The following is a 21794-nucleotide window of genomic DNA, read 5'->3' on the forward strand; positions in this document are numbered from 1 at the left end:
ATTCGTTCAGATAAAAAGCAACAAGGTTCATTTACTTGTGGTTATTTATTTGCTTTATTTAGAGTAAATTACGATTATTATGCACCATTTATTGTAGTCAATTAAATAATTAATTAGCGTTATCCGTATTATTATCTGTATTCTGCATATGTCCATGTGTTAGTTTAATATCCTTTATTTATGTACGAGCAGTTTTGATTCACCGTCCATTTCGTGCGTACCTTTCTAAGCTTAACATTACGACGAATTACAAAGTAGGCATTAATTTTATGGGAAAAGGAACGTGGTGTGGGTATATTCGTTCATGGTAAAAAAAACACGCAGGGTGGAGTTTGTGCTTTATACACATTAGAATCAAAAAAATTAAGAATGAACCTAACATGTTTTTTTTTCTTTTAATTTTAGTTCTAGTGATTATACAACGAGGCCTTATTAAAAATATATGTTTATAATATTTATAGGGATAGTGTTATGTGAGAATGTTAATGTGCGAATGCGGGTGTGCAACGATGACAATCGCTTCACGCCCACTTATCAACATTCAAGATCGAAGATAGTTTCTGCGTATTTCGTTTTTTATGTTTTTTGTTTTGGTAAGTTCTGTGTTTCATTTTGTTGCGAAAATAACTGCTAAATCACTGTACAAAGAACGATGCGTGTCTGTGGGTCACCGTCTACGGTCCGCAGAGAAACTTTCGTTTTTGGTCCTCCATGTAATCGCGTGTGGACATCTGGATGGCTTGCTGCAGCATCTCGCTCTCGTTAGCGCCTACCATCAAGAGGGAGAAATGTTTAGATATATCCTAGCTAAGTTGATTTCAACTCACCTTCATTGGCGTAGGATGCCTCGAGCAGCTCCTGGTAAAAGCTAGAGTAACTCTTCTCCCTGGGTGACTGGCCATCCCCGCTCTTCTGTGGCGAATGAGACGACTGCTTTGAGGTGGAGGGACGCTGCTCAGCCTCTGGCGTGTTAGCTCGTGCCACCGATGGCGCTGAATCGCGCTTTGGACTCTTCCTCAGCGGAGCCTCCAAAGCCTCGGCGCTGCAAGGTAGGAAGGAACTTAAAACCTCAGTAAGCTCGACCGCAAGTCGTCACGAACACCAACCTCTTGCTAGCCAAAGGCGCCTCGCGCGTTTCGTGTCGTCGCTTCTTTCTGAGAGCCGTGGTGCGACGCTGTGACTTGGATCCCTTGCCGGAACGTTGGCTTGCAGCTGTGCTCGGTGATGAACTGCCACCGCAGTGTCCCACCGAGCTGGTACTACTCATGTCAGTAGCATCGCTATCGTAGCCACCCAGCTCGTTCACCTCAGGCGGCAGCTTGTGACTGAACTGACTTAGTGTTTTAGGGGACAGCGAAAACGCGGGGCCTGTGCCATCACCACCACTACCGCTCGTCAAAGTCACAGGTGGATTACTGCTGCTGCCGGTGCCCCCACATACAGAGTATTTTGAGGGCGAGGCATCTGAATCGGTAAGCGCTTCTGCAGAGGTAACCGTCGAGGATGTGGCTGATCCTGCCGCCGTATTGCTGCTGCGCGAACGTTGCATGTTTTCGCGGCACCACTGCAGGTAAGACTCGCGTGCGATTTGCTCCTCAATGGCTTCGTTAGTGGCCTCCCAATCTGTAGTCTTTAGTTTATCTTCAAACATGGTCTGCAATTTAAAAGAGCGTGTAAATGGGTGGCACATCAAAATATTGTTATCATGTCATACTTGTTCGATCTCCAACTGCTCGCTGAGACGCGCAGCCTCTTTGGTTTGGATCTCCGGCTTGTATCCAGCCAAGCCCAGGCCCACGCCAACGGTGGCGTTGTAGGGATCCAAAATAGCATTGTAGTGCGATCCACGCTGATAGGATAACCGCAGCGGAGGATAACCTGCCTGCGACTGTTCCGAGTTAAATATATTGATGGGATCTGAAAATATTTTGCGTTACAAATATTTTAGCCCGTTCATCTTAGCTGACTACTTACTTGACTGGTAGCAGTAGACCTCGACGGTACGGCTGTAGATCTCTGAAATAGCCTGGATCTCAATGTGGTTGCCATGAGCGTCCCGGGCTCGTTTACGCTGTATATAGCTGTTGATGTCCTCGGTGACAAACTGACCAAAATATTCCCGATTCTCGTGCTGCATAAGTAAGCAGTATTGTTAGCAAAAATTAAAGAGTACGTCAAGATGAAACATTACAATGTAATCCATGGTGTGTTGGCGGATCACGTCGTGCATCTCCTCGTCGCCGTATATTTGAAGGGATATAGAGCGAAACAGGCAGGCGCCATCCTCCTCGACAGGCTTAAGTTCATAGCCGCGCTGTTCCATACACTTGGCGAACTCCAGATCGCGTCGCTGCCACTCTTCCACTGGAATCAATCGCTCCTTGGGCTGTAGATGCTCATCGCCGCTATTGTAACCGGAAAAGGTTTCCTCCACTGTTTTGAGCAAATTGGCTGCCGCCGTAGCCGGAGACATCTGGACCTGAGCTGTGGGCACCGTGGTGCAACCCAGTCCCAAGTGTTCGGGTGAGTTTCTGCCCACCGCCGACGGACTGCTACTGCCAGAAGTTGAGGCCAATGGTGGACTGTTGCATTTACTGCCAGATACACCAGGTGCTCCGCTGCCCGCCGCTGCCGTCGGATGGACTAGTTTCTCGCGCTCCAGACGATCGCGCTTATACAGGTGTGCATGCGCTTCGTGGTGATCTCGACGCTTCGAGCGTGTGCTGGTGGAGAGACGGAAAACGGACAATATTTAATTCCGAAATATGTGACTGGAATTTAGAATTTAAAAACTGACTGCCAACTAATGTACAAACGATAGCATGGATGTGACAATATTTACGTTGTGGACGTATCTTCCGCAGTATTGAATTTTTCATTTATAGTTTAGGATAAAAAGCCTTACGTTTTCAAAATAAACTGTAAAGTCACGCTCTTATATTACATTTTCAAAAAAGAGGTCCTACCCAATTTCTGTGAACTATAGGTCATGTAAGAAAACCAATTAAATGCAGCTGGTACATGGCGTGGAGCCTCACCCCGGGAAGTCCAGGAGGCCCACTGCTATAACTCACCTCTTGTGTGGGCTGCAGCGATGGGTGCGTGCCAGTTCGTCGTAGACCTCGCCACGCCTCTGGGGGCTCTAAAAAGGGGGGCGGAACGAAGGTGCATATTAATAGGCAAATCCCAGAAGGGGTACTAGAACCACTCACCTGCCCATCGATGACGACGTTACGGTGGTTGTGGGCATGATTATGGGTCTGGCTGACCACCGACTGCTCCACCACAACCACCTGGGCCTCCTTGTTATCGGGATCCACATTTCCAGCTACGCGTTTGGCGCTCGGTGGTGCGCTCACTGGCTTGATTGTCATGGTGGTGCGCTGCTATTTTTGTGTCCCTAGCTGTGCTCTCTCGCTCTCTCCTTCCTTTGTTATTGGCTATCGGTTTGAATTAACTATTTGCTAAGGTCGAGAAGTGTGCGTCAGCGTCATAAAGGGACACCACATTAATATTTAAACACGATCCACACAGCTCATAGGAAACTATGCGTTCTTTGTCCGAGATGAGATGTCGTCGCAGAAATTGCGACCCAGTGGTTCCTTTCACCAACCGAAATGGGAGTTTCTCTTGACTGCGGCTAGGGAAATCGGTGCTTGTTGATCGTAGGATTAGTGTGTTCTATAACATTCCAATCCTAATTATGGCAGCAAATCACAAAGACTCCTGGGCAATACAAAGCTACAAAAAAAAAGCAATTTCCAGATTTTCATCTGTTTTTGTGCAAGTGTGCGTGCGTGTGTGTGTGTGCATTGTGTTTGCTGTTGCTCACCATGGTTTTCGTTAGCCAAAACTCGACGATTATTGATGTCTGACTTCGATGCCACCGATTTGCAGCGAAATCTTGTCAGTGAATTCTAAATATTTCGGGGGTTTTATATTGTTGATAATCCTGTTGTTCGATTTTTTTATTTTGTGCACGTTGTCCAGTGTGACCGCGGCGCTTTGCTGTAAAAATACCATCGTCTAGCTGATGGAACGGCGGAACCATGGAACACGAAACTATGATGTTTTATTACTCTTCATTTTAAGGCATAACTAAAATAACTTATACAGACAACTTAAGGAAATAACGAAGCATTTTAACCGGGTTTGGTCTAATTTGTGGTCTGCAAGAATATCAAATATGCACTTAACAAAAAAAACAACTGACAAATCTCTTTATCAAGGACATACGCCACTATGTAAAGCCCACAGCGAAGACATAAGCCATATGTAAAGATGTAACTTTAAATAAATGTTTTTAAATATATTTGCTTTGGTTAAACGTTTTATTAAATACTTGCAAACTTCGCAAGTTCCATTTACTGAAACTTTTTTCCTTTTTGTAAACTATTTATTTTAGTTTTTTAAATAAATTGTACATACACTTTAATATTGTTTCTCTTATATTTTATATATGATTTATAATAAACGCTTATATGAACAACACGAATCTTTACTGAACTTCAGAAAATGTGTATTTTCCTTGTACGTAAAAAAATAAACGCAGGTTGCTGACTCTTCGTCATTAGAGATTATGCGCTGAAACACATGTGTAAATATTTATCGCAGAACAATATTCGTTTCATTTAGAAAACGTATAAAACATTAAAGCACGTAGCCAAAATTTTAGTCTACCAAAAAACCAACGATGAAGACACAGGTTATATTTATTATTTTATTTTTCACTCTGGTGGCGATTTTGGGCGCCAACGCCGAAAGTGGCACAACCACTGAAGCCTCCGAAACCACTGAAGCCTCCGAAACCACTGAAGCCTCCGAAACCACGACAGCATATCCGCCAGCTCCGAAATGGTCTTGGACGGAATTTATCCGGGCTTTAAACGGCAGCGGTAGTGGAAACAAGTTCTACTTCTTTTTCTAGACCGATTATTATTTGAAATTGGTTTTCTGTCAATAAATGAAGCACCTTAGTTTATTTGCTTTAATTTATGTATTTTGGTTTTCATCATTATTTTTTCAACAATCTTTAATCAATAGGGTGTTCTGCATTTATAGATAATTCTCTATATAATATCAAGCCTTGTTTATTTTTGAACTGTCCCAAGGAACTTTTTATATTTAAGAAGCTAATGGAAACTTTTTACATTTGAATTCATTAAAAAAGTAATTTTTTCAAATAGTATACTCGTAGATACCCCAAAAATGAAGACATTTTATAATATTCGTATGCATATATTTTACAATCGTGTACATTAAAGTCTTGCGCCGTTTTGCCTTGGCCTTAGCCATTCCCACGGACCAACTCTAATATTGACTGTTCCATCCGCCCCAACCGCTTCCATAAGGACGCCATCCATATCTCCAACTCGGCCTGGCTCCAACGCCCACCCAACGGCCGTTGCCCCACCAGTATGGATATTGTCCGGTTACACCGACAGAGCCACCTTGGATCGTGGTTGCGTCATCGGAACTCTCCGGTCCCTCCACATTTAAGCCATCGGCGGATACTGCTCCATTAGCCAAACTTTCGCTGCCTTGGGTAGCGCTTTGGGTCCAAGAATTGGAGTTTTGGGACTGAGCATTGTTTCCTGTCTGTCCTCGGGCCAATCGAATGCGAATGTCCTGAGATCCCTTGCCACTGGAACTGTCACCAGAGAATCCTGATCGCTGAGACCAGGATCCACCTGCACCGGCACCTACAATAGAACCGGAAAGGGATGAACCATCATTGGCAATTGTCTCATCGCTGCTGGTGCTCCTCTTAACTAGCTTGGACCACGAGCCTGAAGAATCTCCTCCGCCAACTGCAACACCTGCGTTAATGGTAGGTAGGGTTAAGCGAATAGGGTTGGATTTTTTCTCCGACGAACTAGACCAGGAGTATTTGGACTCTGTTTTTGGGACCGATGAAGTTTTTGATGTAGTGGTCGTGGTAGTAGTTTTGGATGTAGAACTAGACCTGGGAGCTACCGAGTTATTTGTGGTTATTTTAATAGTTTTAGTTGATGTTGATCCTGATATTCCGCCATCAATAGATATTCCGGCATCAACACTCGGTACAGACAAAGTTTCAGACGATTTACTTCCTTTTGTGGATGTTGTCGTAGTTGTTGTTGAAGATGTAGAGCTTGACTTTCCACCATTAACATTTAGACTGGCATCAAGTTTTGGGAGACTCAAGTCTATCTTTGAGCGGGACTCATCGCCGTTAATGGCTATGCCGGCATCAACTTCCGGTAGAGACAAGGTATTGGATGATTTACTTCCTTTTGTGGATGTTGTCGTAGTTGTTGTTGACGAAGTAGAGCTTGACTTTCCACCATTTACATTTAGACTGGCATCAAGCTTAGGCAGACTCAAGTCTATCTTTGACAAAATGTTTGTGTCCTTAATCTTCTTTATGATGGCATCAACACCCGGTAGGGTTGTCTTACTTCCCTTTGTGGATGTTGTCGTAGTTGTTGTAGACGATCTAGAGCTTGACCTTCCACCATTAACATTCAGACTGGCATCAAGTTTTGGGAGACTCAAGTCTATCTTTGAGCGGGACTCATCGCCGTTAATGGCTATGCCGGCATCAACTTCCGGTAGAGACAAGGTATTGGATGATTTACTTCCTTTTGTGGATGTTGTCGTAGTTGTTGTTGACGAAGTAGAGCTTGACTTTCCACCATTAACATTTAGACTGGCATCAAGCTTAGGCAGACTCAAGTCTATCTTTGACAAAATGTTTGTGTCCTTAATCTTCTTTATGATGGCATCAACACCCGGTAGGGTTGTCTTACTTCCCTTTGTGGATGTTGTCGTAGTTGTTGTAAACGATCTAGAGCTTGACCTTCCACCATTAACATTCAGACTGGCATCAAGTTTTGGGAGACTCAAGTCTATCTTTGAGCGGGACTCATCGCCGTTAATGGCTATGCCGGCATCAACTTCCGGTAGAGACAAGGTATTGGATGATTTACTTCCTTTTGTGGATGTTGTCGTAGTTGTTGTTGACGAAGTAGAGCTTGACTTTCCACCATTAACATTTAGACTGGCATCAAGCTTAGGCAGACTCAAGTCTATCTTTGACAAAATGTTTGTGTCCTTAATCTTCTTTATGATGGCATCAACACCCGGTAGGGTTGTCTTACTTCCCTTTGTGGATGTTGTCGTAGTTGTTGTAGACGATCTAGAGCTTGACCTTCCACCATTAACATTTAGACTGGCATCAAGTTTTGGGAGACTCAAGTCTATCTTTGAGCGGGACTCATCGCCGTTAATGGCTATGCCGGCATCAACTTCCGGTAGAGACAAGGTATTGGATGATTTACTTCCTTTTGTGGATGTTGTAGTAGTTGTTGTTGACGAAGTAGAGCTTGACTTTCCACCATTAACATTTAGACTGGCATCAAGCTTAGGCAGACTCAAGTCTATCTTTGACAAAATGTTTGTGTCCTTAATCTTCTTTATGATGGCATCAACACCCGGTAGGGTTGTCTTACTTCCCTTTGTGGATGTTGTCGTAGTTGTTGTAGACGATCTAGAGCTTGACCTTCCACCGTTAACATTCAGACTGGCATCAAGTTTAGGGAGACTCAAGTCTATCTTTGAGCGGGACCCATCGCCGTTAATGGCTATGCCGGCATCAACTTCAGGTAGGGACAAGGTATTGGATGACCCTTTTGTGGATGTTGTCGTAGTTGTTGTTGACGACGTAGAGCTTGACTTTCCACCATTAACATTTAGACTGGCATCAAGCTTAGGCAGACTCAAGTCTATCTTTGACAAAATGTTTGTGTCCTTAATCTTCTTTATGATGGCATCAACTCCCGGTAGAGATGTCTTACTTCCCTTTGTGGATGTTGTCGTAGTTGTTGTAGACGATTTAGAGCTTAACCTTCCACCATTAATATTCTGAGGGAGACCAATGCTGGCATCAACCGCAGGAAGAGTTAAGCTACCTGAATTATTACTTCCTTTGGTCGTGGTAGTTGTGGTTGTTGTAGTTGATGATCGGGTAGTCTTCCCATCTTTGCTAATTGAGGTTTCCTTCGTAACTTTAACAACAGGTGTTGAAGGTACGCCGATTTGGCTCTCAGATGATGTTGTCGTTGTAGTGACCTGGTTCAAACTTTCAATATCGTTTTGTGGAATTTCCTGTGCAATTTTTACAACAGGGGATAAACCTGAGCTGGATTGACCATTCTTTGAAGAAGTTGTTGTTATCGTGGTCTTGACCGATTTTCCACCATTGGTAGATTTCTTTGATGAGCTCCTAACGTTGGGTGTTGAGGAAGTGCTTGTCGTTACGGTTTTTGTAGTTTTGGTAGTGCTGGTACTGGACTGACCATTAGACTTGGAGACCTTAGAGGACTTCGACGAGTATTTGTTTGTGTTCTGAGTCGTTGTTGAGCTTGTTTCTCTGTTCTGAACATTTGTACTGGCATCTACAACAGGCAAAGAAGAGGTAACTGTAGACTGACTCGAATTACTCTTATCGTTCAAAACATTTCCTTGCGTGCCATCAACGCCAGCATCTGTTAATGAGTCAGACGATTCCTCTGCAACAACCGTGGAACTACCATCGTTATTTTTACGGGACTTTTTAGTCCAGCGCTTGTTCCAATATTTTTTAGCCTTGCCACCAATATACGATTTCTTTGAAGAGCTTGACCAAGAATATTTGGTCTGAGGAGTTGAGGAGGAACTTGTCGTTACGGTTGTCAAAGTTTTGTTAAAACTAGAGTTTCTGCTTGACTTCGGGATTCTTATAGTTTTTGACGAATAAGTTTTTGTAGTTTTAGTCCATTTGGGGCTTCCTTGACTGATGTTTGTTGTTGTCGTCGTGGTCGAGGATTGGTTAGAGTTTCCATCAGCATTCGAAGATGATCCCTGAGTGACTTCTACGACAGGAGTCGAAGACGAGGTAGTTGTTGTAGATGTCGTAGATTGAGTGGAGTTGCTACCGCCGTTTGATCCTTGACTGACTTCCACAACCGGGTCAGATGAGGTGGTGGATTGGCCCTCATCGGATGATATTGTCGTTGTGGTTGTCGTCGTGGTCGAGGATTGGTTAGAGTTTCCATCAGCATTCGAAGAGGATCCCTGAGTGACTTCTACGACAGGAGTCGAAGACGAGGTAGTTGTTGTAGAGTCGTAGATTTAGTGGAGTTGCTACCGCCGTTTGATCCTTGATTGACTTCCACAACCGGGTCAGATGAGGTGGTGGATTGACCCTCATCGGATGATGTTGTCGTTGTGGTTGTCGTCGTGGTTGTCGTCGTGGTCGAGGATTGGTTAGAGTTTCCATCAGCATTCGAAGAGGATCCCTGAGTGACTTCTACGACAGGAGTCGAAGACGAGGTAGTTGTGGTGGAGGTCGTAGATTGAGTGGAGTTGCTACCGCCGTTTGATCCTTGACTGACTTCCACAACCGGGTCAGATGAGGTGGTGGATTGCCCTCATCGGATGATTTGTCGTTGTGGTTGTCGTCGTGGTCGAGGATTGGTTAGAGTTTCCATCAGCATTCGAAGAGGATCCCTGAGTGACTTCTACGACAGGAGTCGAAGACGAGGTAGTTGTTGTGAGGTCGTAGATTGAGTGGAGTTGCTACCGCCGTTTGATCCTTGATTGATTCCACAACCGGGTCAGATGAGGTGGTGGATTGACCCTCATCGGATGATGTTGTCGTTGTGGTTGTCGTCGTGGTCGAGGATTGGTTAGAGTTTCCATCAGCATTCGAAGAGGATCCCTGAGTGACTTCTACGACAGGAGTCGAAGACGAGGTAGTTGTGGTGAGGTCGTAGATTGAGTGGAGTTGCTACCGCCGTTTGATCCTTGACTGACTTCCACAACCGGGTCAGATGAGGTGGTGGATTGACCCTCATCGGATGATGTTGTCGTTGTGGTTGTCGTCTGGTCGAGGTTGGTTAGAGTTTCCATCAGCATTCGAAGAGGATCCCTGAGTGACTTCTACGACAGGAGTCGAAGACGAGGTAGTTGTGGTGGAGGTCGTAGATTGAGTGGAGTTGCTACCGCCGTTTGATCCTTGACTGACTTCCACAACCGGGTCAGATGAGGTGTGGATTGACCCTCATCGGATGATGTTGTCGTTGTGGTTGTCGTCGTGGTCGAGGATTGGTTAGAGTTTCCATCAGCATTCGAAGAGGATCCCTGAGTGACTTCTACGACAGGAGTCGAAGACGAGGTAGTTGTTGGTCAACCCCTTGATTGACTTCCACAACCGGGTCAGATGAGGTGGTGGATTGACCCTCATCGGATGATGTTGTCGTTGTGGTTGTCGTCGTGGTCGAGGATTGGTTAGAGTTTCCATCAGCATTCGAAGAGGATCCCTGAGTGACTTCTACGACAGGAGTCGAAGACGAGGTAGTTGTTGTCAACCCTTGATTGACTTCCACAACCGGGTCAGATGAGGTGGTGGATTGACCCTCATCGGATGATGTTGTCGTTGTGGTTGTCGTCGTGGTCGAGGATTGGTTAGAGTTTCCATCAGCATTCGAAGAGGATCCCTGAGTGACTTCTACGACAGGAGTCGAAGACGAGGTAGTTGTGGTGGAGGTCGTAGATTGAGTGGAGTTGCTACCGCCGTTTGTTCCTTGATTGACTTCCACAACCGGGTCAGATGAGGTAGTGGATTGACCCTCATCGGATGATGTTGTCGTTGTGGTTGTTGTCGTGGTCGAGGATTGGTTAGAGTTTCCATCAGCATTCGAAGAGGATCCCTGAGTGACTTCTACGACAGGAGTCGAAGACGAGGTAGTTGTGGTGGAGGTCGTAGATTGAGTGGAGTTGCTACCGCCGTTTGATCCTTGACTGACTTCCACAACCGGGTCAGATGAGGTGGTGGATTGACCCTCATCGGATGATGTTGTCGTTGTGGTTGTCGTCGTGGTCGAGGATTGGTTAGAGTTTCCATCAGCATTCGAAGAGGATCCCTGAGTGACTTCTACGACAGGAGTCGAAGACGAGGTAGTTGTGGTGGAGGTCGTAGATTGAGTGGAGTTGCTACCGCCGTTTGATCCTTGACTGACTTCCACAACCGGGTCAGATGAGGTGGTGGATTGACCCTCATCGGATGATGTTGTCGTTGTGGTTGTCGTCGTGGTCGAGGATTGGTTAGAGTTTCCATCAGCATTCGAAGAGGATCCCTGAGTGACTTCTACGACAGGAGTCGAAGACGAGGTAGTTGTGGTGGAGGTCGTAGATTGAGTGGAGTTGCTACCGCCGTTTGATCCTTGACTGACTTCCACAACCGGGTCAGATGAGGTGGTGGATTGACCCTCATCGGATGATGTTGTCGTCGTGGTCGAGGATTGGTTAGAGTTTCCATCAGCATTCGAAGAGGATCCCTGAGTGACTTCTACGACAGGAGTCGAAGACGAGGTAGTTGTGGTGGAGGTCGTAGATTGAGTGGAGTTGCTACCGCCGTTTGATCCTTGATTGACTTCCACAACCGGGTCAGATGAGGTGCTGGATTGACCCTCATCGGATGATGTTGTCGTTGTGGTTGTCGTCGTGGTCGAGGATTGGATAGAGTTTCCATCAGCATTCGAAGAGGATCCCTGAGTGACTTCTACGACAGGAGTCGAAGACGAGGTAGTTGTGGTGAGGTCGTAGATTGAGTGGAGTTGCTACCGCCGTTTGATCCTTGATTGACTTCCACAACCGGGTCAGATGAGGTGGTGGATTGACCCTCATCGGATGATGTTGTCGTTGTGGTTGTCGTCGTGGTCGAGGATTGGTTAGAGTTTCCATCAGCATTCGAAGAGGATCCCTGAGTGACTTCTACGACAGGAGTCGAAGACGAGGTAGTTGTGGGTGAGGTCGTAGATTGAGTGGAGTTGCTACCGCCGTTTGTTCCTTGATTGACTTCCACAACCGGGTCAGATGAGGTAGTGGATTGACCCTCATCGGATGATGTTGTCGTTGTGGTTGTTGTCGTGGTCGAGGATTGGTTAGAGTTTCCATCAGCATTCGAAGAGGATCCCTGAGTGACTTCTACGACAGGAGTCGAAGACGAGGTAGTTGTGGTGGAGGTCGTAGATTGAGTGGAGTTGCTACCGCCGTTTGATCCTTGATTGACTTCCACAACCGGGTCAGATGAGGTGGTGGATTGACCCTCATCGGATGATGTTGTCGTTGTGGTTGTCGTCGTGGTCGAGGATTGGTTAGAGTTTCCATCAGCATTCGAAGAGGATCCCTGAGTGACTTCTACGACAGGAGTCGAAGACGAGGTAGTTGTGGTGGAGGTCGTAGATTGAGTGGAGTTGCTACCGCCGTTTGATCCTTGACTGACTTCCACAACCGGGTCAGATGAGGTGGTGGATTGACCCTCATCGGATGATGTTGTCGTTGTGGTTGTCGTCGTGGTCGAGGATTGGTTAGAGTTTCCATCAGCATTCGAAGAGGATCCCTGAGTGACTTCTACGACAGGAGTCGAAGACGAGGTAGTTGTGGTGGAGGTCGTAGATTGAGTGGAGTTGCTACCGCCGTTTGATCCTTGATTGACTTCCACAACCGGGTCAGATGAGGTGTGGATTGACCCTCATCGGATGATGTTGTCGTTGTGGTTGTCGTCGTGGTCGAGGATTGGTTAGAGTTTCCATCAGCATTCGAAGAGGATCCCTGAGTGACTTCTACGACAGGAGTCGAAGACGAGGTAGTTGTGTAGAGGTCGTAGATTGAGTGGAGTTGCTACCGCCGTTTGATCCTTGATTGACTTCCACAACCGGGTCAGATGAGGTGGTGGATTGACCCTCATCGGATGATGTTGTCGTTGTGGTTGTCGTCGTGGTCGAGGATTGGTTAGAGTTTCCATCAGCATTCGAAGAGGATCCCTGAGTGACTTCTACGACAGGAGTCGAAGACGAGGTAGTTGTGGTGGAGGTCGTAGATTGAGTGGAGTTGCTACCGCCGTTTGATCCTTGACTGACTTCCACAACCGGGTCAGATGAGGTGCTGGATTGACCCTCATCGGATGATGTTGTCGTTGTGGTTGTCGTCGTGGTCGAGGATTGGTTAGAGTTTCCATCAGCATTCGAAGAGGATCCCTGAGTGACTTCTACGACAGGAGTCGAAGACGAGGTAGTTGTGGTGGAGGTCGTAGATTGAGTGGAGTTGCTACCGCCGTTTGATCCTTGATTGACTTCCACAACCGGGTCAGATGAGGTGCTGGATTGACCCTCATCGGATGATGTTGTCGTTGTGGTTGTCGTCGTGGTCGAGGATTGGTTAGAGTTTCCATCAGCACGCGAAGAGGATCCCTGAGTGGCTTCTACGACAGGAGTCGAAGACGAGGTAGTTGTTGTAGAGGTCGTAGATTGAGTGGAGTTGCTACCGCCGTTTGATCCTTGATTGACTTCCACAACCGGGTCAGATGAGGTGGTGGATTGACCCTCATCGGATGATGTTGTCGTTGTGGTTGTCGTCGTGGTCGAGGATTGGTTAGAGTTTCCATCAGCATTCGAAGAGGATCCCTGAGTGACTTCTACGACAGGAGTCGAAGACGAGGTAGTTGTTGTAGAGGTCGTAGATTGAGTGGAGTTGCTACCGCCGTTTGATCCTTGATTGACTTCCACAACCGGGTCAGATGAGGTGGTGGATTGACCCTCATCGGATGATGTTGTCGTTGTGGTTGTCGTCGTGGTCGAGGATTGGTTAGAGTTTCCATCAGCATTCGAAGAGGATCCCTGAGTGACTTCTACGACAGGAGTCGAAGACGAGGTAGTTGTGGTGGAGGTCGTAGATTGAGTGGAGTTGCTACCGCCGTTTGATCCTGACTGACTTCCACAACCGGGTCAGATGAGGTGCTGGATTGACCCTCATCGGATGATGTTGTCGTTGTGGTTGTCGTCGTGGTCGAGGATTGGTTAGAGTTTCCATCAGCATTCGAAGAGGATCCCTGAGTGACTTCTACGACAGGAGTCGAAGACGAGGTAGTTGTGGTGGAGGTCGTAGATTGAGTGGAGTTGCTACCGCCGTTTGATCCTTGATTGACTTCCACAACCGGGTCAGATGAGGTGCTGGATTGACCCTCATCGGATGATGTTGTCGTTGTGGTTGTCGTCGTGGTCGAGGATTGGATAGAGTTTCCATCAGCATTCGAAGAGGATCCCTGAGTGACTTCTACGACAGGAGTCGAAGACGAGGTAGTTGTTGTAGAGGTCGTAGATTGAGTGGAGTTGCTACCGCCGTTTGATCCTTGATTGACTTCCACAACCGGGTCAGATGAGGTGGTGGATTGACCCTCATCGGATGATGTTGTCGTTGTGGTTGTCGTCGTGGTCGAGGATTGGTTAGAGTTTCCATCAGCATTCGAAGAGGATCCCTGAGTGACTTCTACGACAGGAGTCGAAGACGAGGTAGTTGTGGTGGAGGTCGTAGATTGAGTGGAGTTGCTACCGCCGTTTGATCCTTGATGACTTCCACAACCGGGTCAGATGAGGTGCTGGATTGACCCTCATCGGATGATGTTGTCGTTGTGGTTGTCGTCGTGGTCGAGGATTGGTTAGAGTTTCCATCAGCATTCGAAGAGGATCCCTGAGTGACTTCTACGACAGGAGTCGAAGACGAGGTAGTTGTTGTAGAGGTCGTAGTTGAGTGGAGTTGCTACCGCCGTTTGATCCTTGATTGACTTCCACAACCGGGTCAGATGAGGTGGTGGATTGACCTCAGGGATGATGTTGTCGTTGTGGTTGTCGTCGTGGTCGAGGATTGGTTAGAGTTTCCATCAGCATTCGAAGAGGATCCCTGAGTGACTTCTACGACAGGAGTCGAAGACGAGGTAGTTGTGGTGGAGGTCGTAGATTGAGTGGAGTTGCTACCGCCGTTTGATCCTTGATTGACTTCCACAACCGGGTCAGATGAGGTGCTGGATTGACCCTCATCGGATGATGTTGTCGTTGTGGTTGTCGTCGTGGTCGAGGATTGGTTAGAGTTTCCATCAGCATTCGAAGAGGATCCCTGAGTGACTTCTACGACAGGAGTCGAAGACGAGGTAGTTGTTGTAGAGGTCGTAGATTGAGTGGAGTTGCTACCGCCGTTTGATCCTTGATTGACTTCCACAACCGGGTCAGATGAGGTGGTGGATTGACCCTCATCGGATGATGTTGTCGTTGTGGTTGTCGTCGTGGTCGAGGATTGGTTAGAGTTTCCATCAGCATTCGAAGAGGATCCCTGAGTGACTTCTACGACAGGAGTCGAAGACGAGGTAGTTGTGGTGGAGGTCGTAGATTGAGTGGAGTTGCTACCGCCGTTTGATCCTTGACTGACTTCCACAACCGGGTCAGATGAGGTGGTGGATTGACCCTCATCGGATGATGTTGTCGTTGTGGTTGTCGTCGTGGTCGAGGATTGGTTAGAGTTTCCATCAGCATTCGAAGAGGATCCCTGAGTGACTTCTACGACAGGAGTCGAAGACGAGGTAGTTGTGGTGGAGGTCGTAGATTGAGTGGAGTTGCTACCGCCGTTTGATCCTTGATTGACTTCCACAACCGGGTCAGATGAGGTGGTGGACTGACCCTCAGGGGATGATGTTGTCGTTGTGGTTGTCGTCGTGGTCGAGGATTGGTTAGAGTTTCCATCAGCATTCGAAGAGGATCCCTGAGTGACTTCTACGACAGGAGTCGAAGACGAGGTAGTTGTGGTGGAGGTCGTAGATTGAGTGGAGTTGCTACCGCCGTTTGATCCTTGACTGACTTCCACAACCGGGTCAGATGAGGTGCTGGATTGACCCTCATCGGATGATGTTGTCGTTGTGGTTGTCGTCGTGGTCGAGGATTGGTTAGAGTTTCCATCAGCATTCGAAGAGGATCCCTGAGTGACTTCTACGACAGGAGTCGAAGACGAGGTAGTTGTTGTAGAGGTCGTAGGTTGAGTGGAGTTGCTACCGCCGTTTGATCCTTGATTGACTTCCACAACCGGGTCAGATGAGGTGGTGGAATGAGCCTCAGGGGATGATGTTGTCGTTGTGGTTGTCGTCGTGGTCGAGGATTGGTTAGAGTTTCCATCAGCATTCGAAGAGGATCCCTGAGTGACTTCTACGACAGGAGTCGAAGACGAGGTAGTTGTGGTGGAGGTCGTAGATTGAGTGGAGTTGCTACCGCCGTTTGATCCTTGATTGACTTCCACAACCGGGTCAGATGAGGTGCTGGATTGACCCTCATCGGATGATGTTGTCGTTGTGGTTGTCGTCGTGGTCGAGGATTGGATAGAGTTTCCATCAGCATTCGAAGAGGATCCCTGAGTGACTTCTACGACAGGAGTCGAAGACGAGGTAGTTGTGTAGAGGTCGTAGATTGAGTGGAGTTGCTACCGCCGTTTGATCCTTGATTGACTTCCACAACCGGGTCAGATGAGGTGGTGGATTGACCTCATCGGATGATGTTGTCGTTGTGGTTGTCGTCGTGGTCGAGGATTGGTTAGAGTTTCCATCAGCATTCGAAGAGGATCCCTGAGTGACTTCTACGACAGGAGTCGAAGACGAGGTAGTTGTGGTGGAGGTCGTAGATTGAGTGGAGTTGCTACCGCCGTTTGATCCTTGACTGACTTCCACAACCGGGTCAGATGAGGTGGTGGATTGACCCTCATCGGATGATGTTGTCGTTGTGGTTGTCGTCGTGGTCGAGGATTGGTTAGAGTTTCCATCAGCATTCGAAGAGGATCCCTGAGTGACTTCTACGACAGGAGTCGAAGACGAGGTAGTTGTGGTGGAGGTCGTAGATTGAGTGGAGTTGCTACCGCCGTTTGATCCTTGATTGACTTCCACAACCGGGTCAGATGAGGTGGTGGACTGACCCTCAGGGGATGATGTTGTCGTTGTGGTTGTCGTCGTGGTCGAGGATTGGTTAGAGTTTCCATCAGCATTCGAAGAGGATCCCTGAGTGACTTCTACGACAGGAGTCGAAGACGAGGTAGTTGTGGTGGAGGTCGTAGATTGAGTGGAGTTGCTACCGCCGTTTGATCCTTGACTGACTTCCACAACCGGGTCAGATGAAGTGGTAGATGTTTTCGTTGTGGTTGTCGTCGTTGTTGAGGATTGGTTAGATTTTCCATCAGCACTCGAAGACGATTCCGGAATGCCTTTTACGACAGTTGTAGTAGATGCAGTTTGATCTGTAATTGAGCTTCCATCTAAGAGTGGTAGCTGTTTTTTTCCGTTGACACAATTCACATAATTTGGATTGCCGAGAAGTTCTCCGTCGTGCAAAAGAACTAGTTTTCCGAAAAGCCTGTCGAGTAGCCACAGGCGTATATCTTTTCGTATTTCAATTAGAGTTTGACGAACACTTTCACAACAAGGCTGCGCTTTTACAACTGGAGTGGTCACTGATGTTACCGTACTAGATTCAGTTTGGGCCGCTGCGTAGGCCAAATAAGCGGCCAAAACCGCGACTAGGAACAAGCGCATGATCCTCCAAGAAACCGGGTGTCGGATCAATTAGATCTGGTAGCCAAATTTAAAAGTTGAAACCTTTTATACCCTGGTACAAGGGTCTCGTTATTATTTTGACTATTTGCGTAGATGCTTGTCTAGCTCGCAAATTTTATTTGACAAAGAACATTTGGTACTTTTATTGTTTTCACGAAAAATACAATAACTAAGCAAATTGTATGAACTATACTATACGTCAAAGTAAATACCTTATTAAGGAACAACTGTGCAAAATATTTGTGCCCAGCTTGGATTAAACACTTGTTAGATATTTGGCTTTACGTAAATCGTTCGCTCGTGGCATATTTATACGTCAGCGGTGCATTAACCGATTTTTGAACATATGCTTTATAGCACACGAGAACCGTATATTTGGTCAGCCAAGTCTGCAAAAAGTTTGAAACAATTGGGAAGAACTCGAAAACGTAATATGTATTTCTGTTTATTTGTACGATTAAAGATAAAATGATTATGTAACAAATTATAAATTTGAACTGAGCACTGTGTCGTTTACTAGTATTCGTCCTTCTCGAAAGGGTGGTGGGGGTGACCGAATTGGCTGTAATTATTGAAAAACAAACTTATTTAATATATGATATTTATATAAGCTATCTTTAAGCACAAGCTAAGGAAACAATGGGTTAGCTAAGGCAAACTAGTACTTCCTAAGCGTATAAATGTGTTCAAATAATCAACAGAAGGAAATAAATATTGTTAGAACACAAGCAGGGAGGGTAAAATAACAACAAAGCTAAGTAAATCAAGCTCAGTAAACACAAATATTTAAGAAAACCGAATACGCGCTAAAAAAAACTTGAAAACATACGTTAAACTCATGTTCATGTTTATATGGATCTGAAACTATTTGGATCTTTTCTTCGTAAGCGTTTCCCTTTCCAATAGGTATAATTTTTCATTCATTCGAATTCTTCTTGCTCTTCAGATATTGGTTTCTTAAAACCTAATACTCGTCGTGGAACGGATAGTACTTATGGGTACCAGCATCGCTAAATAAATATAAATAAAGATGTAATTTAAAGCAAATCGAGTAAAATAACCTCAGGCCCACACTTCATTGATAATGTAAATAAATAAACATTTTTTAATGTGCTAGTAGACTTACTTGAGTAGGGGAACCAGGCGGCCGTTGCACTCGAAGCTTTCGATGATTTCGATTTCCTCAGGTGTCAATTCGAAGTCAAAGACCTGGAAGTTGGACTCGATGCGGTCCTTGGTCACCGACTTGGGGATAACAATGTTGGCACGCTGCACCTGGTATCGAATAAGGATCTGTCCAGGGGTCTTCTTCTTCTTAGCGGCAATCTCCTTGATCTAAATGTTTTCAATATACTTGAAGTGAAATTCAACATGTTTATATAAAAGCGAACCAACCTTAGCCTCCTCTAGGATGACCGGATCACCAGCCTTGGCCCATGGGCGGTTGGGAGATCCCAAGGGGCTGTAGGCAGTGATTGTGATATTCTTTGACTTGCAGAAATCAATCAGCTTCTTCTGGGTCAGGTATGGGTGGCACTCAATCTGGTTAGTCACTGGTGGAATAGTGGCCACCTCGAGCACGCGCTCGATCTGCCTTCTGTTGAAGTTGGAAACACCAATGGACTTGACCAGACCCTCTTCCACCAACTTCTCCAAGGCCTTCCACGTGTCGACGTAATCAACGGGCGAGTACAGTGTCTTGCCATCCTTGTCGGTGGGGAACAGATCGCAGCCCTCCTTGTAGCCCATGGGCCAGTGGATAAGGTACAGATCGAGGTACTTCAGCTTCAGGGAACTCAATGTGTTCTCCAATGCCGACTTGACAAGATCCGGGCGATGGAAAGTGTTCCACAGCTTGCTGGTGATGAACAGATCCTCACTGCAAAATTGTGAAATTCAGTACAATAATCCTAGGCATAGTAGACCAAGTCTAGAACTTACCGCTTAACAACGCCCTCCTTGATCTTGGCCGCAACACCATCTCCGACCTCATCCTCGTTTTGGTATACATAGGCACAGTCAATGTGCCTGTATCCGGCATCGATGGCCACTTTCACAGCCTCGGTGACCTGTCCCTTGGGGCTCTGAAAGAAAAGTAGCAAAGTAGTAAGTAATATGCTACATAAAATTTATTGCACCATTCTGTTATCACAAATTCTCTAATTGGCTTCCGCACTTTCAAGGGTTGATAAATTATTCGCCGGCAGATTTCGCAAGTAATATTCTGTTAAGGCATGGAAACAAGCACTTATAATCATGGAACCATGGAATATTCGATGCTCTTAAGGGAATTTCGCAATTCGTTATCGATCAAAGTTTCAGTTATGAGGAGCGTGATAAGGAAATCTAAACACTGAAGTCTCCCTATCAGGCACTTGACGTCACCTATCAGCCCCCTTAGTTCCTGCATCCAAAAAAAGTTTTTAATGAGATCATAAATAGGTCAGACCAACATGGTACATATGAATTACAAACCATCTTATGCTTTTAAATGGAGGAACATTTTCAAGTAAAGTCTTTAGCTGGGAAAACGATGCCACAGTTTATAACATTGCTGATTTATGTTTGACAAAAAAGAAAGGTCAAAGACTTTCATTAAGTTTTGACATAATAAGTATAAATTACGGACACTAGACATTTGTAGTTTAATTTATTGTTTTGCCACCAAGCCTCTTTCTATTCCACAAATAGTGCACTAAATCTGATAAGACTTTTTAAAAATACCCTTATAATACCCTTGCTAATTAAACCACCTTATCAGCGTCTTTCCCACCGTAATTTTAAAAGCTTTCCCATTACGAGCTGTATTCAACTTGGACGCTTGTTTTCCGTTTGAGGGGCTTGTCTTTCACGATTACTTGAACTACATCCCATACCTTTTTTTTTTTAAACTTAAACATTAAAACTGAAGTAGTCTTGTCAGTTAATCTGCCACTCTAGATAAGAACGTTTATCAACTTCTGGTAATACATGTAGAAGCCGCCATGTGCCCCAAATATACGAATGTTTGAGGGGTGTATCTGGAAATGATGTGGCAAATATTGCGAAAATTTTCCACTGCCCTGCGAAGGTAGAAAGGGTCACCTTGACGAAAGTTCATGGAGATCTTCAAATCGCACATTTATACACAATTGTGTTAAGTATGGCGTGTAAGTAATTAACATGAAGGCAGCAAAATATCGCTTGTTTTTCTATTATGCATAGCTGCCAGATTCGACGCTTCGCAGAAGATAAATATGTATCATTAAACATGTACAAATAGATTAACCGGCAAAATATAGCCGGCAAACTATCAGCAATGCGACGCGTGTCCATTTTTTATCCGCCGAATACACAGGGGCATCAGTGCAAAACTAGCTGGGCAAAAAAACGGGAAGTCGTGGGCAGCGGAAAAATACCCGATTGTGGGAAGCAGAACTCACAAACACAATTGCAGTGATTTGCAAGTGCTATAATATAGTGCAGTTACTCGATAGTTTACTTACGCCCCAGGTTCCCAGTCCAATGATTGGGACTTCCTTGCCGTTGTTGAATTTAACGTTCGGTACTGCCATTGCACTTTATGTTTGCTTACTGCTTAAGGATATTTATAAATATTTATAATACAATTGGGAATCGACGATTGCCGCTTCTCAACAAACTGAACGATTTTACTCAGCTGTTTCCCGCTTATATACGCGCCGCAAAAGCTTCTCCGAAATTCTGAAAAGCTTTCGAGAACAGGGCTGCATAGTCGAAAAGCCGAACAGCTGGGCGATCGTCAGTTACGCTTAAAAATTGAGCTATCATATATTATTTGCAGTGTAGCATAAAAGAAACGAGATATCAAACTTTATAAAAATAAAATTTAAAAATGTTTAAACTCAATTGATAGTCTTTTTAATAACATTTAATCAATTGTATACATTATACCAAATAGGTTGTATGAATGTATAATGCTAGTCTTGTCTTTAAAAGATGTTCTAATTTTAATTCCTTAAAAATAACTATAATATTTTATGGAAAAAATAAATATGGTTTATGAAAAACAGGTGTTATCATAATATTTACATTCCAAGTTCCGAGTCCAATCACTGGAATCTCATTTCCGTCCATGCAAACCACCTTGGGATGTCGAACATACTCCTTCTGGCACCTATTGGTGAAAATGGTTCCTTTAAGGCTTCGTTTGACTGGAATTTCTTATATAGTACCACATAAAACGCTCGGTCTTTCCATAATTCCTTAACGTAACGCGAAAAACAGGCTTAACCAATTGAATTTTCAATAGAGTGTTCATCTTTATATGTACGCAAGTAAATTTCAATTCTTTTAGTAGAGACTTCTTGACTGATAGAAGAATGCAATGACTACT

General features: G+C 45.4%; 4 protein-coding genes across 5 annotated transcripts; 1 reads left to right on the forward strand and 3 right to left on the reverse strand.

Moving 5' to 3' along the window:
• Window positions 1-159: 159 nt before the first annotated feature.
• LOC6533743 (OTU domain-containing protein 5-B) lies at window positions 160-4007 on the reverse strand. Of its 2 annotated transcripts, none has more exons than XM_039373623.2 (9): window positions 3833-4007; window positions 3213-3741; window positions 3075-3142; window positions 2192-2723; window positions 1975-2131; window positions 1715-1917; window positions 1107-1654; window positions 828-1060; window positions 160-769 (listed from the first exon to the last, which is right to left on the reverse strand). In XM_039373623.2, the coding sequence occupies exons 2-9, from the start codon at window positions 3372-3374 to the stop codon at window positions 675-677; spliced, it is 1998 nt and encodes a 665-aa protein (XP_039229557.1). In that variant the 5' UTR covers window positions 3375-3741; window positions 3833-4007; the 3' UTR covers window positions 160-674. The 2 variants fall into 2 exon arrangements, with proteins under 2 accessions (XP_039229557.1, XP_002094448.1); XM_002094412.4 differs by having other exon boundaries at window positions 828-1042; window positions 3833-4005.
• A 658-nt stretch (window positions 4008-4665) lies between these two features.
• LOC6533744 lies at window positions 4666-4991 on the forward strand. The gene has a single exon (XM_039374684.1). The coding sequence runs from the start codon at window positions 4694-4696 to the stop codon at window positions 4925-4927; it is 234 nt and encodes a 77-aa protein (XP_039230618.1). The 5' UTR covers window positions 4666-4693; the 3' UTR covers window positions 4928-4991.
• A 226-nt stretch (window positions 4992-5217) lies between these two features.
• On the reverse strand, window positions 5218-18411 carry LOC6533745 (serine-rich adhesin for platelets). The gene is given in 17 exon segments (XM_043207075.1): window positions 5218-9165; window positions 9339-9451; window positions 9661-9782; window positions 9869-9873; window positions 9971-10074; window positions 10077-10204; window positions 10258-11613; window positions 11700-11733; window positions 11833-12464; window positions 12551-12584; window positions 12683-13740; window positions 13827-13831; window positions 13931-14430; window positions 14433-14619; window positions 14776-16320; window positions 16478-18002; window positions 18270-18411. Coding segments are annotated over 16 exon segments (10620 nt in total). The 5' UTR covers window positions 17420-18002; window positions 18270-18411; the 3' UTR covers window positions 5218-5310.
• Window positions 18267-21773, reverse strand: LOC6533746 (aldo-keto reductase family 1 member B7). Its single transcript, XM_039374683.1, has 6 exons — window positions 21634-21773; window positions 21491-21575; window positions 19382-19524; window positions 18836-19319; window positions 18567-18775; window positions 18267-18450 (listed from the first exon to the last, which is right to left on the reverse strand). The coding sequence occupies exons 1-6, from the start codon at window positions 21717-21719 to the stop codon at window positions 18405-18407; spliced, it is 1053 nt and encodes a 350-aa protein (XP_039230617.1). The 5' UTR covers window positions 21720-21773; the 3' UTR covers window positions 18267-18404.
• Window positions 21774-21794: the final 21 nt, after the last annotated feature.

This window comes from Drosophila yakuba, chromosome 3L (assembly GCF_016746365.2).
Source record: "Drosophila yakuba strain Tai18E2 chromosome 3L, Prin_Dyak_Tai18E2_2.1, whole genome shotgun sequence".
NCBI classification, from domain to species: Eukaryota; Metazoa; Arthropoda; class Insecta; order Diptera; family Drosophilidae; genus Drosophila; species Drosophila yakuba.